Here is a 19984-nt window from a genome sequence, read left to right on the forward strand (position 1 = left end):
CCCACAAGTCTACAACTTTCATGCAATTTACAATATCTAAAGAGCCTATTCATTGTTCATAAGTTAAAGTTCCAGCTAATCTGTACATTCTGCATTCAGGATTTATTCTCGCAACCCAGTGCTTGTATATTTATGTTGCTACACTTGGGAACATACACAAACAGCAAAACATTGAGATCTACTGGAAAGATAGGAGAGATATTTATCACAAAAGGTTTGTATTACATTGACAACACAAGCATTTTAGTCTATGGCATAACATCTTATCTAGAGTACAGTTCACAAGGAATGGGACACCAACTGATTTGACTGGACATTAATTGCCATTTGCCCTCCAGCTTCTATGTCTTGCCGGCTGATAAGGCAACTAACAAATCTGATACCTGACAACATGAATGGACCTAATTGCACCCTAACTACTATTGTTATCACTGCTCTAGGGTGCAATTTTAGGACCCTTGCAGAATTATCTTTGACTTTTAAGGAGGTGAACTGAACACTGTCAACACTAATGTCCAGAGATATTTTCCTCAACTGTAAAACAGCTGTCAGCTATATAAAAATAGGCCATTCTTTCTAGTCACTGAGAAACGCTTCCCTTAACAGAAAAAAAAGTCAGCCTCTACTGCCTAAAACTTTTATTTTCTATCTTTGCAGCTGCAGTACTCATCTGTACCTTGGTTTACAGGAATTTCTTTTTTCTACATCAAGCACATTTTATCCCGAATAGCCATTGCTCTAATAAAATAAAACTTAATCACAAAGTGTACAATCATGATTTTTTAAAAAGTGAACAAAAATGCAATTCAAGGAATTCATAAAGAGAATGTGAAGTCTTAGAATTGCTCTGCCAGCTATTTCCTATAGAGAAGAGACTAGATTAAACATTCAGATGCAAGGGGAAGGGATGATATTTTATTAGAGAGATCTCTGTCAACAAACAGGTCCGAGGTCATACACACGTTCCTCTCATAAATAAAAAGGAGAAAAGTCAAGAAATGATTGAAATACTTGGTAGGTCCATCAGCACTGGAAGATAGTGAAAACAGATTAATATTTCAGGTGTTGGCTCTTCACCAGAATTCTGATAACGGGACTGGTCTTGAGAGGTCAAGGTGTCTTCTCACTTTTCAGATGTTCACAAGGATGCTATGTATTTCTGATGGGGATATTATAACCAACTGACAGTGTGGAGGTGCCAAATAAGATAAAAAGTCATATTTAATGCATTAAAGAGGCTTCAGTAGTTGCTACAGAAGAGTTTTTATAAATGTGACATCTTAAGAATATTTCAACAAACCAAAAATATTCTCACGCATCTGCTGGCCAAAAAGGTTCGAACATATAAATTGGACAATTATGTTCTTGCCAGTAACGGAAACATGCTGTCATGTTCTTGCAATGTCTTTAAAGTTACTTCATGGAGATCAGTCTGACGAAAAATGAATTCAGCACAGGTTTGGATAGTAGAACTGAGCGTGAATGCTTGTGTTAAAGGAATATTCAGATGGCCCTCTCTTGTTCGGGGCAGTTTTGTAGTTTTTAAACAAATAAACTTATTTTTAAGTGGAAATATTGTATAAAAAACAATATGCAGTGTCTTCATCGGATCAGCCATATTTGCCAACTATATAAAGCTGCAGTTAGGAATGGAGACTGATATTGGGCGAGTTCTAGGATCTGAGCACCCAGTACCAAAAACTTCATGATCTAGCAACCAACGATTGCTCCAGTTAGAAAGAGGTAAGATTTATAAGTTTAAATGGGGATGAGGTTGCTAAGTATTCATAATCAGAACATTCTCAAGGATAAACTCATCGTCACATAGTAATTGTTTCCTTTCAGCAAGATGCTTCATTGTCCAAGGCCACAATTCTGTGGCAGTCACAGAAAAATGGACAAAGTTGCAGGTCCATAAGACCACAGCAGACTCGGATAAAAGGTCATGGAGCTGATTTTTTTTCATGATCCTAATTGCAAATAGGAAGGGTCATGGAATGAGTTTCACTAAACATAAACAAATCGAGAATTTCCACATGAAAAATAGAAATTAACTTGTTCAGTCACTGAACTAGTTAACCCCATTCAAGGATGATTTTATTTTTAATCATGGGACTAATAGGTCATGAAATATAAAACCTCATTGATCAGTTTGCTTTTTCTTTCCCTCCAATTTATTATTTAAATACACATGACCTGCACCTCTGTAAAGGACTATTTATTTTCCAACAAATCTAAAAACAAACCATATTTAAGCTGAGAAAAGTTCAATCCAAGCCCGACAAAGAATCAATCCATTAAGTGTTTGTTTAACTCTTACCCTCATCAATGAATGGAATATGCACAAAATATAAATATTGGGCTTTTTTTTTCTTTAATAGTTCACAAGCATTCTCCACCCTGACGTCCTGTCATTCATATCAGACCAGATCTCCAACATTATAAACATTGTCTAATTTTGCGTTACAGAGTACAAATGTAACAGAATTCTCTGGTTTTCTCAGTTGTTGAAGACAGAGGGTTGATAATGCTGACATTTTAAACACACTGGGGGAGATCTTTAGGCTTCCGACATGACACAAAGCGGACTGATGTGCTCAAAAATGATGTAGTGTGTCTTATCACCACGTTTTTACTGAAGTTGTGTTTGACATGATGGCCTAGAAATTTGCTTGCACCGTATCCATTTTAGAAACATAGCAACATTCTGCCCACCTGAACAGACCATTGACAGATTCCTGAAGTCTGCACTTCCTGCCTCATTCTCAGCCATGTGGCCAATTTTCATATAATCTATAAACTTGTTAATCACATCCCTTGCATTTCTGTCTGTACCACGAACAGCAAGGAACATAGTACTGTCCTAACTGCAGAGCAGTCACAAAAATGCCCATCTACCACTAACATTTCGCTTCCTGGCACTGAGTCAATTTTGGATCCAACTTATCACTTTCCCTTGGATCCCATGGGCTTTTATCTTTTTTGGCTAGTCTGCATGGGGTATGTTGAGGAAAGCTTTGCTAAAATCCTTAAGACAACATCAAATGTACTGTCCGCATCAACCGACTTGTTACCTCCTCAATTAAATCAAGTTCATCAGGCATGTCCCTCGTCAAATCCTTTCAGACTTCTCTTAATTTAAGCCTTTCTAAATGACAATTTATAGTCTCTCCCAGAATCTTTTCAATAATTTGCCCATCATGGAGGTTAGGTTTGGTTCATCCTTCCCTCACTTTTTCAAGCAATGACACATTCCACCAGTCTACAGTCAGGGAGGATTGTAAAATAGTCAATGCCAGCCCTAATTCCTTCCTCGTATCTATTAGCAGCCAGGGATGCATTTCTGCCAATTCTGGCAATTTATCTCCTTTCAAAGATGCTAAATCCCTTCATATTTCATCTTTCACTGGTGAGGAAATTTTCCGTTCCCCCATGACCTGCACCTGGCAAACAGAACATGCCAGAGGCACACGGTTGAGTACAGTCCGCAGGGGGCCGGGTGGGGGTCCATTTCTTCTTTTTAAAATTGGAGCACCCAATTTTTTACAAACCTTATCTGCTGTCAGGATGAGCCCAGCCTGCTGGCAGGCTACTCTCCACTTTTCCCGCCCAAGTTGACACTTCGCCAAAAAAATGGAAAATTTCCATCCACTATGTCTACCTCATTCCAATATTTCTCTCCCTCCCTCATTTCCCTCTTTTGTGAAGACAAACAAAATATTCATTAAGAATAATGAGTAAAACAAGCTTACAGGCATAAAGCAGACACTTGGGTGTCAAATATGATGGACTGCATGCAGATGAACATTTTGAACTGGAAATACTCTGCCCGTTACAGCTTCTTCACTATTCTAACTTACTTCTGGGTCTTGAGGCCAGCCAGACAGCCCAACAGTGTGGCAATCTCACAGTAGACATGGAGTTATCTTGCAAATGTATGCTGCTTCTCCATCACCTGTTCCTGTGCTTTGCCGTAGACATTGTTTGATGTAACTACAGTCACTTTGATGCTACTCACTGAGTATCAAAAAACACTGATGGTACTTTGGGAGAAAAATATTTTTGATTGTACAAGTGATCATTTCTGGCTGAGGTGGAGGTGGTAATTGGATATAGTACAAGAAAAGCATTTGGCTTTCCCCAAATCCTTTTGAAATAAGCAGACTGAATGACCTACAAAATTGGAACATACTGAACGTGGGTTAGTGTACCCAGATTTAACAATGAATCCCAAATTGAAGTATTTTCCTCACTTGACATTATGTGGGATGGTCACTATATTTTACTGTGTCTTTCAAAGGGCGAGGACACTCTGATATCATATCACTGCATAAAGGCTCATGATTTACTTACAAGTTCAATAGTGCACAAAGACACAAGATACTGAGAGTACAATAATTAGAATTAAATAGTACATCTAATAAATGATACACTGCAACAAGAACTAGACAATATCCAGGCTTGGGCTGCAAGTAGCAAGTAACATTTGTGCCACATAAGTGTTGACCAACAAAATCCTTGTTCTTTTTCCCCAATTGTACAGCAACAGATTTGAATGGATGTTTTAGATTGAAATTGAGGGTGGTTGGGGCATCCCATCATGATACAGCACCTGCAAAATGGAACTGTGGAACACAAAAATCTCCCTAAATTGTATGGATGCTCATTATTTATTGTCAGAGCGAGTGGTGTGCCACCACGCTTTTTTTTAAATACATAAGAACGGTAGTTTCCTGGTTATATGATAATCGAGTCGTTTTGGCATTTGGTTGAAACTGAAGTCACAAACTGGTTAGGTTGGTCGAGATAACATTAGCACCCCAAAAGATTAGAATAATTTTAACCAATGACTGATTTTTTTTACATCTCAAATAAGCTATTCCAAACCCAAAACAACTTTAACTTAATTTTTCCTGAACAAAATCACTGCTTGCTCTTCCGTAGACAAGTCTAAATTTTGATACAGGAAAACTACTTCTATTTTAACTATTAATTATTTTGAAAAATGCATGGAAGGAACATAAATTTCCTTACTGATCTATGAATGTTCATGGTTGTAGATGAACCCCTCATCCACAGAATAACAAAACTATAATTATGGTATAAAGGCAACAACCAAGCAACAGGAGTCTGAACAGGAGCTAAAAGATCAACATAGTGATGGTGAATAAAATGACTTATGGGCAGGTTTTCTTTGCCCTCCAATCTCCTATCTCAAAGAACAATTCAGAACACTGATACTAGTTAGTCCAAGTCAGATAAAAAGCCATCTTACTGTATCTCTTTGGTCCATCTTCCAAGCAGAATGAAAGTGTTAATGTTGCATCATCTTCAAAAAATTCTGTAGCAAAGGCGTCCCACCACAGGTTGTCACTATCCTGTGGACAAAGAATTTTCAAAAAGGGGACAATCAGTGCAAAGTATTCAACTGATGTAGATAGAACATAAAACTATGCACAGAATATGCTCAATCTGAAGATTAGTCATTTTTAAAATTCAGGCACTGTATTTTTTTCACATTTCAGAGAGAACAGTTAGAGGTGTGCCTTCAATGTGTGCAGTGGTTATAGAAGCCATTTTATTTCCATTTCAACAATGGAGTGCTATCATGGGTTCTACAATGGACATAATCTGTTCCAATGGAATGTCGCCCAAGTGGTGAAGATGAACATTTATCCCAATGTTTCCACTCTACATTTCCCAAATCCTTCACTATTTTTCAAAGGAGACGGAAATAACTCTGCACTTTACACACTGGCAGTGACAAAAGTGGGAGCACTGCAACTTAGAATCATAGAATCTACAGCACAGAGACAGGCCCTTTGGCCCAAACTGATCCATGCCGACCAAAATGCCCATCTAAGCTAACCCCGTTTGCCTGCATTTGGCCCATATCGCTCTAAACCTCTTCTATCCATGTACCTGTCCAAATGCCTTTTAAATGTTGTCAATGTCCCTGCCTCAACCACTTCTTCCGGCAGCTCATTCCACATATGTACTACCCTCTATGCAAAAAAAAGTTGCTCCTCAGGTTCCCATTAATTCTTTCCCCTCTCAAATTAAACCTCTGCCCTCTCATTCTCGATTCCCCAACCCTGGGAAAAAGAGAGAGTGCATTCATCCTATCCATGCCTCTCATGATCTTATACACCTCTATAAGATCACCCTTCAGTCTCCAACACTCCAAAGAAAATAGTCCTAGCCTGTCCAATCTCTCCCTATAACTCAGTCCCTCGAGTCCTGGCAACATCCTTGTAAATCTCTTCTACACTCTCTCCAGTTTAATAACGTTTTTCCTATAGCAAGGCACTGAACACAATACTCCAGGTGCGGCCTTACCAACGTCCCGTACAGCTGCAACATAATTTCCCAACTTCTATACTCAATGCCCTGACTGATGAAGACTTCAAAGACAACATTCTGTCATTTCACAACGGCAGTGCATCCACATTCCACAAACGCAGAATAACTTAAAGGAGGAGAAAGCAATGTTGTCACCAAACTGAGAAAAGTTGCAAATAATAACAATGACAAACTGTAAAAAACACAAGCTGGAAAAAGTACTAATCCCTCTCTAATTGGAAGGTTCCATTCTTTACATTTAATCTCGGCTTCCCCTAGGGGACATGTTTACCCGCACAAATAAATCTAAAACAAGTTCTTCTGGAGCAATGAATTAAACATGCTACAAAATAGTGAAGGAAAATTAGAGGTTAAAAAAAAGCAGAAGTGGAAGAAAAGCAGAAAAAAAGGTACAACCACCAAATACTAAATGCGACTCACTTCAGACAAAATGGTTCTTATGAATGATATCTCTACCACTAGACTCAATAGTCGCCACAGTGGATGCAATATGGACAATCTACAGGATGCAAATCATTGACTTACTTTGATAGAAATGTAGTTCCTTTCCCCTACCTCTATCATCAAGAAGCAGACAAGTAGCAATGTTGTGGAAACACCATCACCTCCAAGCTCCCCATCCAAGTCACACTCCAGCTTAGCTTGTATGTGTTCCTTTATCGCTACTGGTCCAATATCTTGGTGGCTTTAACCTAACACCATTATGGAAGCGTTACCCACACAGTTCAAGGGAAAAGTCCGATATAACTAAGGATGGACATGAAATACAGTGGCGCCAAGGTCAACCACACCCCAAAAACAAATGTTTAAAAAGTGTGAGCACTATAAATTATCAGTGTAACTCTTCAATTTTTTATTTTACAGTTCCTATTATCTAATATCTGCTCCAGCAATACTGACATTGTCATCAACTTTCTAAGCAGAGTGTATGAAATGTTATGATAATATGGGGAAGTACAACATCTAAAATAGATTAAATATCTTGGAGTAGAGTTTCTGCTTTAGAAGCAGTCAGCAATCCGGGCACAAATTGCATTAGTTTTCAAATTGATTTTATGGCTCAAGTTACTGCTCAGACTCATTTGCATAATCACACATCAAATTGTCCACGCAGTAGCGAAATCAGGAAATGTTTTCGAAGTTAGCACTTTTTTTTGCATCAAAACGTGCCCTTGAACCTAAAAAAAAAACTTCACTTTAACAGCCTCATTGAAAGCTTGCAAACGAGTGCAAATAATGCAAACTCACCCTGGTGATTAATTTGATCTGGGGATGTGGCTAATTTTGTCAGCAGGATTTTCATTTGCATGATCCGACATTGAAACTTTCCAAAGACAACATGAAGACAGCAGGAGTCTGTCAAAATCGGCGCAAAGCCCATCATCCCCAGCCATTCCAGTAAAGCCCCTATGTGACATCTCTTGCACCTTGACAACCTTTCTAAAATGTGGTGCCCAGAATTGTACACAATACCGGCTGATGTCCATTCACTGATTTATGAAGATTTAATATAACTTCATGGTTTTTATGCTGTACATATAAAGCCATGGATCCCACTTGCTTTTCAAACAGCTTCATGAACTGGTCCTGCCACCTTCGCCTTCAAAATATGAGTCCCAAAGATCCCTCTAATTGCACGCTCTCCCTTTAAGATTGCAGCATTTAGTTTATATTACCTCCCTTTATTTTTCTTTCCAAAATGTATTACTTCACACTTCTCTGCATTAAATTTCATCGAGCAGCTGTTTATCCATTTCACCAACCTGTTTATGTGCACCTGATGTCTACGACTATCCTCCTCACTGTTTTCCAAACTTTGTGGAATCTGCAAACTTTGGTGTTATTTTCCCCATACCCAAGTAAGTATTTGCACCTCAATACAATTATGTTTTATACATGTACATTTCAAAACCAGAAATGATTTCTAAACAAAAAAATGATCGGTAGGAGTCAATTATCAATCTGATGTTGAATATTAAGGCAATGGCATCCAGTACGATTATTTCCCAGATAATGTGATGTCAAAGCACTTTATAAAACTTGCCCAGGCTCCTGATCAGCAACACAAAGTTCTCAATCTTATTCCAATAGCATTAGACAAGAAGTTCAGCGTCTCCCAGAGGAAGAGAGAGAGAAACTACTTCTCAGCAACCAGCCTAGAGTGACACTGGCTCACTAAACCATTCTTATCCAGAGTCCCTGGGGAGAGCAAAGGAATCGTAAGGAAACAGCAATGATATATTTTGTTCCTACCGCACAAAGAAATACCCATGATAAATTTACACACTGAAAATTAAGCTTTTTAACAACATATTTTATCACATTACTTACAACAGTCACACTGACATTAAATCATGCAGCTGTACCAGGTCATAATATTTTGCTTCTCTTGCGATGGTCAGGGCAACATGACTTCTAGCCCAGTTAACTACTATAATTCTTTATTTAATTTAATTAATTTATTCCATTCTTTGAGTACAACTGATAGCTTTATAGTCCAGTAATGAGATAATTAACTACAGTGACACTAAAACTGATGTCACCGCAGCAGAATACCTGACTGGTATCCACACTCTGCACATTCCTTCAGCCCTGAGAAAGACCTTCACAGCTCTTCTCACACTCATTGATCAACACTGTCAGCACATTAGTGATACAATATCTAAAGTGTTAAATCATTTAGCTGAGCTGGACTTCATGGAATACTGGATGTGCAAATTTAAATATTCAGTGATTGAAATGGCTAACACCGAAGGAAATTAATTTTGCTTCAACTCAATAAACTGATACAAGACAGCAGCCAAATACTTACTTTTAAATTCTAAAGAAAATTACTTCAGGTGTATTTTTCCATTATAATCTCAGCTTGGGCAACAAATCCTCTTTTGTTAACCTGGCTATAAAATAAGCAGTCAAGATAAACAGAACCAAAGACAACATGGGAAAGAGCACTTGATAAAGGACTGAGCATGAAAGCAGTCGCCCTTCTGAAAGAGAATCTAGGGTGAGTTGTGATTTTGTGTTCAGTGTACACATCAAATGTGGCTGCAGCAAAGCTGTTGAGAGGATATTTATTAGTGTCAGTTAGCAATCGGCACTTTCTGCGGCCTCAGCCCTATTCAATTACACAGGGCCTCTTGAAGAGGTCCTACATCAGGCCAACTAGCATGAATGTCCACTTGATGACACCTGATAAACTGGTATTGATTTCCACATATCACCCTTGTCAAAATAATTTATAGATGTGTCAGAGCACTTTGTAGAAAGGATCACAGGAAGACAGCCTTTAGGATTTACGAAAAGAATCCACAGGTTTTGATATGCACTGCAGTAAATAAGCAACAATGAGCAGGTACAGTCAATTCATAACCCAACGACAATGGAAATGGTGAACAAATGATGGGATACACTGCAGCCTAACCTGACTTCAATACAAGAATGTTTTTGTATAATTCACAAAGCAGATGTTGACCCCGTTTGATGTAAAAAAAAACATCCAGTATTACAGAATAACCTGTTACCAAAGCTAAATTGTTACCACTTCATGAATTATGTTGACTTAAATTGTATGACTTTTTGTGACAAGCTTTCATGGTTCCATATATCTCTGTATAGCAATATAACTTTAATTCCAAAGGACACAACATTGAGTTATCTCATTACTTCTTCCTTAATTAATTTTTACAAATATAAACTTACAACGTTCTTACTTTCTTAAAAAAACATTTTTTTTTTATTAAAAGCTTATAACACATTACCTTCTTAGATGCAATGACAACAGAAGTAGTGCAGAAGGCATCCTGTTCGAAGTCAGGTGATACTCAGCTGCATTTTATGTGCAACTTGCTTTTATTGGAAATGGGTAATAGTGAGGCCACTTCCAGCATCCGAATACCAAAATAATAACCCTTTTGTGCACAGGACTGGAAATATTTAACTGCTGAAACATTTGAAAATATTCCCATGCGGAGGAATGGCAGAACCCTATGTTTCGTTCCTCAGGGAAAATTACCCACCTTACTTTTCACCCATGTTCATTCTTCTCTCCGATCCGGTGTTAGGTTTATAAGATCATAAGAAATAGGAGCAGGAGTAAGTCATTCAGCCCATTGAATCTGCTCTGCCATTCAATATGATCATGGCCAATCTGATTGTGGCCTTAACACTATTTTCCTGCCTGTTTCCCAATAACCATCAACTTTCTTGTCGATAAAACAAGAGGTTTCAGAGGTTTTGACTTTGGATCTGATTTACCAAAGACATTGAATCTTATTCACTGTTTTCTGCTGGTTGAGCATTTCAGGCTTTTTGATAGATCCTCTGGGAGTTGGTCACCTGAACAACAGAGCTAGACTTTGGGGGTGAAATAATGGTGAGGCTAACAGTGCTCATTGTCATTAATGTGGGGATCGTACAGCAACTTGTCACAACTGCGCACACACTTTTACCACTGGGATGGGAGGAATGCACAGTATGACCACCCACTACTCCACAGGTCACACCAATAGCTTAAAAGTTTGATTCACTCACCGAAATAGTCAATTATTCACCTTCACTACTGTTACCCTGAATAAAACTGACTTTAACCAGGATTCTTCGAGAAATAAACTTATTATAAAACCAGTCTTGTCATATATGTAACCCCCTGCTGACCACTATATGGGGCTACTATTTAAATATTCAATCAACAGGATCCCGAATTCCTAGCGGTTGATGTTGATTTGGCTAATTCCCTGTTTACCCATAAATGTCAGTACTGTAATCGGAATATCAAAAATAAATTTAATAACAATTATAATTAACAGACATAAAACAGTGAGCTCTGATCTATAACCGTTGGGGCCCATCCGTTGGTGCACACATGGGGAAACTCATCCTCAGTAACACATTTGTAGATACTGTTCCAGTTGGATTGTATAGTCCCCACCAGTTACTCACGACACACACACAGTCCAGAAGAGACACACGTGTGGAAGATGATGCTGCAGGAGGCAGAGGTGCCGCGGGCTATCTGTGCAGCAACGTAGGTCGAGTGCGCTGAAGGCTATCCTCCTCGGCAGTAATGAAAAGAACAGGCAGGGGAACGCCTGGCTGCCTCTCACTCCAAACCGAATTCTCACTGCCTGGGAAAAGCTCTCTCTCAGCTCTCTCCCTCTCCAGCTCTCTAGCTGCTTCACTTCCTGGCACCTTTTTTCTTCCCGCCCCCAGAGCAATCCCATTGGCCCAGCCCACATCACTCAACCAACAGCATCCTGTTCACAGCACCCGCCCGGCAAACAGGACACTGAAACCCACAAAGGACAAAGAATACTGGTAAATGTCTTCCCCACAAATTTTCCTCAGTCCCTTACAGATAGAAAAGCAAAGCTGATTAACATAGAATCAACAGTGCATAAGGAGGCCATTTTGCCTATCGGGCCTACACTGACAACAATCCCATCCAGATCCTATCCCTGTAACCCCACATATTTACCCTTCTAATCCTCCTGATACTAAGGGGCAATTTATCACGACCAATCAACCTAACCTGCACATATTTGGACTGTGGGAGGAAACCGGAACACCTGGGAGGAAACCCACACAAACATGGGGAGAACATGCAAACTCCACACAATCACCTGAGGCTGGAATTGAACCCGGGTCCCTGGCACTGTAAGGCAGCAGTGCTAACCACTGTGCCATCGTGCCGCCCAATATAGAATGAAATATGTAAGTATACTAATTATTCTTTTGAGATACCCAAAGCCAATGGGTACAAGTAAAAAGGAAAGGTAGAGAAGTCCTTGAAATTGCGTCTGGGTTACACGTTGTTCCCTCTGCACTGATCTGTGAAACAATTGATGTCTCTTGCACTGCTTTTCAGGTGGGCTTAAGGAACACTTGAAGTACCCAATCCCAGCATGTAGAATAATTTACAAGCAGCTTCTACTGACTTCCGGCTGTGGAGTCGCTGTGCATTGCAGAAAGACTGCTGCCCTCTTTTCACCAGCAGTTGGTCCTTCTTAAACCAAAACCAACTTCTAAACAGTTTTTCAGGCGTGTTTGCTGACAGAACCATGAACTACCATGTGTCCCGTTTTGTACACAGTCCACCAGGATCAAGAGGTTTCCAGCTTCTTGAAAGCTGCTCAATTAGCTTTCCTTGTACATGGATGTCTCTTCCAAGAAAAGCAATCAGGGTTTTTGCATTCATCCTTGACAGAAGTGTCTTTTAAAAGACAAATTCTTCCAGAATGTTCTTAGTCCTTGAAAATTAAGCATTTTCTGTGATTACAGTGTTCATGACAACACAAGTTAAGTGCAAACATCAGGAAATTGCTGTCCATGATGCCCTGTCCTACTGTGCAATCATGATATCTCACCAACAGACTAATTATTCAAATGCACTGAACGACCAGGTTTGATCATTTCAGTATGAGTAACCTTTTAATGACTCATTAAGTCTTAATTACTTCCAAATGACCTCTCTGGTCCCAAGAGTACGGAGTCTGATTTATTCAGATTTTAATTATTGTTGGAGATTTGGAAAAAAGAATTTTAAATACTTTTTCTGTCCCTTTTAACCACCCTACATGAATTCAATCTTTCATTTCCTCTCTATTTTGCTACCTGTAGCTAATTTGACATAAAATTAAATGTTCTGACACTCCATTCAATTCTTCAATGTGATTGATTAATGCAGTACACAATGTTTGCCCTGTTCTCACAAATCCCAGATCCACGAGAAAGGTCATTCTGATTTTTAGCTATCTAATTTTCACCAAGTTTTAATCCAAAACCCTTTCCAAAAATCTTTTGGCAATTGCAAATAAAATGAATGGCTGGCGCCATTTATGAGCCCCTGACCACAAAATCCAATCCAGTTATTTTAAGTCAACTTAGTTTTACACCAGGGGCCTCAATTATGTTAGATCCAGTTAGTGCAGTGTTTCCTAATATGTCCTTGTTGCAAATTGTCACAAACTACAGCAAAAACAAACAATGATTTGTTACAAATTTTAAACACGGGAAGTGAAAATTTCTTCTGTGCATGTATTGTAGTAAAATAAAAAGAAAGGGTTGTTACGTTTATATTACATAAAGCACATGGAGAAAACTTTTCCCCACTGACAACACCACACAAAACATTAACAAGTGTGTTTAATTATTTACTTAAGTTATAAATTTCACAAACCATAACAAATTGGGTAAGGTGATTGATTCCACACCTTCACGGTTGAACATAAAATATCCTTACTCTGCACCCTATCACTTTAAATGAATAACTTTTGGACATAAGTGATTGTTCTTATCTTGGCAAACTCAAAGAAAGATGAATCAAAACCAGTTTTCTTGGACATCATAATAAGCAAAATACTGCAGGTGCTGGAATCTGAAACAAGAACAGAGACAAATTTAGCAGTCTGGCAGCATCTGCAGGGAGAGAAAACAGAGTTAATGTTTCAAGCCCATTTGACTCTTCACCAGAACAAAAGAGAGGGACAAATGTGTTAAATATTAAACTGTAGCTGAGAGAGATTGTAAGAAGACGTAGCAACATTAAGAACACAACACATCTGTCCTGATGTTTTTTTTTGGGGGGGGGGGGGCGTTATTGCATTGAAACAATAATGTTTTCTTTCCTTACAGATGCTGCCAGACCTGCTGATTTTTTCCAGCATTCTCTGTTCTTGTTCCTGGACATTATATTGTCCTAAGGTGTGTTTATTTTTACAGCATCTCTTCAGCTAGTGTGTTAATTTGCTCTTCTTTGCACTCATTTGTTCTATTTCCTTTAAAACAATTCCCATGGTCTCCACTACCATAAGTCATAATTATTTATTAATTATGTCGAAGGGTCATCAAGACTCGAAATGTTGGCTCTATTGTCTCCACACAGATGCTATCACACATGCTGAGATTTTTCAGCATTTTCTGTTTTTGTTTCAGATTCCAGCATCCACAGTATTTTGCTTTTATATTACAAGCATCATGAGGAGACATCACTGCAGTCCACTCTGACTCTTATTTTTTGTCCTCTATCCAAAACAGTCTTAAGCATACCTCCAGGAGTCCAGCAAGGTCCAGTTATTTTGAGCAACTGATAAGAGTGGGGTGCACCCAAAGTCAGCTTGGGCAGAAATGGATGTGAAATTTGCTCCCACCCAAGATTGCATAGTTCACATGATATTACGCGAGGTGGCCAATTAAAACTCTCTCAGTAGGTACCACATCTATTGATTGAGCTCGCAGTGGGGCCAGGGGTTTAAAACTGGAGGAGGCAGCTCCCTGAAGATTGCCAGGAATTGTGGGGGAGGCTGAGGGAGCTCACTTCAACACCTGCCAAGGTATTTTGTGAACAGTAATGGCATTAGCACCAGATTATAGAAAGCAGGCGGGCATGACGAGATGGGCTAAGTGCCCCCCGTTTCACCAATGAGTGCCTGTCTGACCAAGTGTAGGTGGTCAGTTGCAGGCACCACATTCTGATGCCTAGGGATGGCAAGAGAAGGCTGTGCTACCTGACGAAGGAGGTTTGGTCAGAGAGGTCTGAGGTGTTCAGGTCATGTGAACCTGACCTATACAAGAAAGCCAGATATGGTCTACTGAGATCCATCAAAGATGCCAAAAGACAGTACTGGACCAAGCTAGAATCCCAGGCTAGCATACTATGGCAAGGTCTACAAGACATAACAGGCTACAAGATGAAGATATGAAAATAGTCGGCACCAATGCACCCCTCCCGATAAGCTCACCGAATTCTATGCCCGTTTTGAGCAAGAGGTCAGTGAGAGACATCCCGAAAGCCTTGGATGAACCTGTATCCGAGGTCACCATCGCAGAAGTCAGAGCAGCCTTCTCAGAAGTCAACCTATGAAAAGCGACTGGCCCGGATGAGATACCCAGACGAGCACTCAGATCCTGCGCGGACCAACTGGCGGAGGTATTCGCAGACATCTTTAACCTCTCTTTACACCAATCCGAGGTCCCTATCTCCTTCATGACGACAACCATCATCCCGGTACGAAAGAAAAGCCAAGCAGCGTGCCTTAATGACTATCATCCAGTGGCTCTGACATCCATCATTATGAAGTGCTTCGAAAGGTTAGTCATGGCACTAATCAATTGCAGCTTTCCAAATTGCCTGGATCAACTACAGTTCGCCTATCACTGCAACACATCCACAGCAAAGGCCATCTCCCTGGCCCTACACTCAACCCTGGAACATCCAGATAACAAAGACACTATGTAAGACTCGTATTTATTGACCACAGCCCAGCCTTCAACACCATTATTCCTATGAAACTCATCTCCAAACTCCATGGCCTGGGGCTCAGTTCCTCCCTCTGCACTGGATCCTGAACTTCCTAACCCACAGACTGCAATCAGTAAGAATAGGCAACAACACCTCTTCCACGATTATCCTCAACATCAGTGCCCAGAAGGCTTTTTCCTCAGTCCCTTACTATGCTCCTTATACACCTATGACTGTGTGGCCAAATTCCCCTCCAACTCAATTTTCAAATTTGCTGATGACACCACTGTAGTGGGTCAGATCTCAAACAATGATGAGACAGAGTACAGGAAAGAGATAGAGAACTGGCGAACTGGTACGACGAGAATAATCTCTCCCTCAATGTCAACAAAACAATGGAGAAAGTCATCGACTTCAGGAAGCGTAGAGGAGAACACGCCCCTGTCTACATCAGTGGGGATGAAGTAGAAATGGTCGAGAGCTTCAGGTTTTTAGGTGCCTAGATCACCAACAACCTGTCCTGGTCCCTCCATGCTGACACTATAGTTAAGAAAGCCTATTGGATGGACCTTCAATTAAGTTGATATTTCTCCACACCCTATGTCTGTAACACTACATTCTGCACTCTCTCCTTTCCTTCTCTATGTACGGTATGTTTTGTCTGTATAGTGCGCAAGAACCAATATGTTTCACTGCACACTAATACATGTGACAATAATAAATCAAATCAAAGATCAGTAGGCACGATGTTGTCCGCCGCACCTGGCTTCAGTGCTGCAAAAGTTTCAAAGATCTTCTGCACATGGCCCAGGTAAGTGCAGAGGTGGCATGGAGCTGTGCGGAAAGTTTTAATCGGGGATCTGAGTGTGTTTGCCAACTGGCACTGAAGCCTGCTCTGCCAAGGCTGGACTGTTAGTACAACAGGCTGCAGCGCATTGGAGGGGGAGATATGGTAGAATGAAATGGCTTAAATGCCCAGGTGGGGATGGGGGCATCTAGAATGGACCTTACAGAAGATGGAGCACTAATGAGCACTCATTTCCTGTCAGGAGAAAACAAGTCACAAAATTGCAGAGCACAGCCAAAGCAGAGAGGGAGTCTCCAATCTATTAATCCTGACTTGGAATGAAAGTAGCTGGAGTGCCACTGCCCAGTTCTCACCCCCAGGCTTGGTAGGATGAGGATCTGGGATGTCAACAAAAGTACAGGACCCAGATGTGTGCGCCATGAGAATGGAAAATATCACAGGCTCCTCTCATCAGAAAGTGAGCTGTTGCAGCCAGAGTGTGCATTGAAGTTCCAATACAGATGTTACCATGCAACATCTATCCATTCTCTCAGCAGGCCACCTAGCTTGTATGGCAGTGATGATGATTGAAGTCACTGATGTTGTGTCTTCCTTTCGCAGATCCGTCATCTGCATAAGCTGGTGAGCCGGAGGACCCTACATTAGACACCCTGGAAAATGCTGTTCCTGCACCTGCGCCATGCTGTCTTTCAGTACCATGCACCAATGCAGAAAATCACACATTGGTGGACATTAGGTCATCATTTCTCACCTTATGTCCTAACATTATAGGTTACCGGGCTCCTCCTCCGAGCCTTCACTGGAGTCATCCTCCTGGGCCTGTGGAGCTGCCTCGCTTTCCTCAGCCTCCACTGGGTCCCCCCTCATCAGAGCTAAATTTTGCAGGGTGCAACATGCTACGACTGTGAGGGAGACACGCTCTGGAGAATGCTGCAAAGCTCTCTGGATCAGTCCAGGCATCTGAAGTGCATCTTGAGCAGCCCAATGGTCCTCTCCACCACCACTCTTGTGGATGTATGATTCCTGTTATATCTCTCCTCTGCCTCAGTTCCTGGGTGATGGAGTGGGGTCATCAGCTACTTCTTCAGAGCACAGCCCTTGTCACCCAGGAGCTATCCATCCAATCCTGTAGAAACCACCAACAGGCTTGGTACCTGGGAGTGCCACAAGTTATATGAATCATGTGAGCTATTTGGATAACAGGTACAGACTTGTAGAATTTGTGTCCTGTGGCCACAGACAACCCGCACTGTAATCAAATAGTTACCCTTCCTGCTGATGAAAGCTCCCGGCTCTCCTGCTGGTGCCCTGATGGCCACATGCGTGCTGTCTATACCATCCTGGATGCTGGGGAACCCAGCCATTGCCGCAAAGCCTTGTGCTCCTCTCTTTGTTTTGCTGCTCTTGTCTGTCTGGTAGTGGATAAGCATGCAGACGTGTTTGAAGATAGCACTGATACTAGCTTCACTTGTGAAGGAAGAAACAGAGTTAACATTTTGAGTCTATACAACTCTTCTTCAGAGCTGTGTGAAAGGAGCTTGTGCTATAAATAACTACAGCACCTCATCAAGGTCTCATAATTAACTTCTCCCAGTGCAGGAAAAATAAAGTGAGAATAATGGAAGTCAGTTTTAAATTTGCAGAAAGACCAAATAATTTCAATTCCTCTCGTCAAAGTCCAAAGCTGGTGGGGCTGATGTGAGGTATAAACCGACCTTTCCATAAGTGCAAATAATTGGGCTATTTACTGTAAATTCAGAATGATAAATGACAGAACTCAAAATTTATTCTACAATTCCATTTATCAATTTTCACTAGTTAAGACAATCCACCCAATTCCAATTACGTTTATTGCATTTTTATTTCCTTCACAGCATTCAATGCCAGAAGCAACGCGGTCTCCATACAGCAGAAGATTCAAAATTCCCACTCTGTAGAGCCACTGCAGCCTTCAGGTGCCACTGTGCTCAATACTTGACTTACTCCACCAATCAGGAGACCACGTTGCGCAAGAAGATTTTGATTGGATTTATTATTGTCACATGTATTGGGATACACAGTGAAAAGTATTGCTTCTTGCGTGCTATACAGACAAAGCATATTGTTCATAGAGTACATAGGGAAGAAGGAAAGGGGAGGGGGCAGAATGTAGTGTTACAATCATAGCTCGAGTAAAAAGATAGATCAACTTAATATTAGATCTATTCAAAAGTCTGATGGCAGCAGGGAAGAAGTTGTTCTTGAATCGATTGGTACATGATCTCAGACTTTTGCATTAGAGACTGATACTGCAGGGCAAAGTATTCACTTATCTGCATTTACTGCATAAGAGGTGCAGTGTCTCAAAACTGGCAACCTTGGGACCAATGTCATGCCGGATTTTGGATTTTGCAAGGTTTCGTGTCGGGCAGTTCAGGTCAAGATGAATCAGGTAGGATTGGGTCAAAGGTCGCTTGCAGTGCAGGAATAAACCGGTGAAGAGGATAACTAGTTGGTACCACACCTTGCCAATGCAGCGCCTCACCAAATTGTCCAAATCAATTACTTTTTTTTATTTTACTCAATTAAAATTGATGCATGGCACATTCTGAAAATGGACGGTTTTTGTACAGCTGGATTTGAGACACGGTATCTGTACAATGTTTCCTATCTTTCAAAAGTGACGATACTTCAAAAATATAAAGTGAGAATAATGGAAGTCAGTTTTAAACTTGCAGAAAGATTAAGTCATTTCAAATCCTCTCAGGCAAAATCCAAAGCTGATGGGGCTGATGTGAGGCAGAAACCGACCTTTCCGTAGATTTTAAAAACTGGGCTATTTACTGTAAATTCAGAATGATGAATGACAGAACTCAATGTATTCTATAATTCTATTTATCAATTTTCACTAGTTAAGACAATCCACCCACTTTCCAGCTTGGTTTATCCGGCTGCAAAACATTTTGGGCCAATCTGATACTGTAGCATAAACAAATGTAAGTTATTTCTTGAGATTTATTACTTGGAAAAGACTAGAGATAGTTGAAATTGCCTAAAATAATTTCAAAGCTTTAAGAAAGATTGATAATAAATAGCCATGTCTGGTGGCACGGTGGCACAATGTTTAGCACTGCTGCCTCACAGCACCAGGGACCCAGCTTTGATTCTGGCCTTGGGTCACTATCTGTATGGAGTTTGCACGTTCGCCCCATGTCTGATTGATTGGCCATGCTAAATTGCCCAGGGCAGATTAGCAAGGTAAATATATGGGGTTCCGGGGATAGGGCCTGGGTGAGATTGTCATTGGTGCAGGCTCGATGGGCCAAACGGGCTCCTTCTGCACTGTAGGGATTCTATGATTTTAGGCTTTTAGAAATCTGCTGTAACTTAGGCTCACAAAAGTCAGCTTTTTCATGACACATGTACACAGAAGTCACAAACTAATTTGAATTTGGTTCCCATTGGCAATTAGAACTTGCAATGAGATATAGTACTGAGTTCTCGGACTGTTCTTCATGCAGGAAAATGGAGTAATCAAAGCACTTGCAAGTTGGAGATGGGGTGGATAAGGAAAGTTGGTGGGAAGTTCAGCCAACAGC

General features: G+C 40.6%; 1 protein-coding gene across 15 annotated transcripts in view; it reads right to left on the reverse strand.

Annotated features, from left to right (window-relative positions):
* Positions 1-19984, reverse strand: part of LOC144495152 (LIM domain-binding protein 2) — a 454000-nt gene that overhangs the window by 213817 nt on the left and 220199 nt on the right. For all 15 annotated transcript variants that reach the window (XM_078215160.1, XM_078215243.1, XM_078215206.1 and 12 more), the window contains one exon: positions 5276-5378. In XM_078215160.1, the coding sequence (XP_078071286.1) occupies positions 5276-5378 (103 nt within the window). The remainder of the gene's footprint in view (positions 1-5275; positions 5379-19984) is intronic.

This window comes from Mustelus asterias, chromosome 1, assembly GCF_964213995.1.
Source record: "Mustelus asterias chromosome 1, sMusAst1.hap1.1, whole genome shotgun sequence".
NCBI classification, from domain to species: domain Eukaryota; kingdom Metazoa; phylum Chordata; class Chondrichthyes; order Carcharhiniformes; family Triakidae; genus Mustelus; species Mustelus asterias.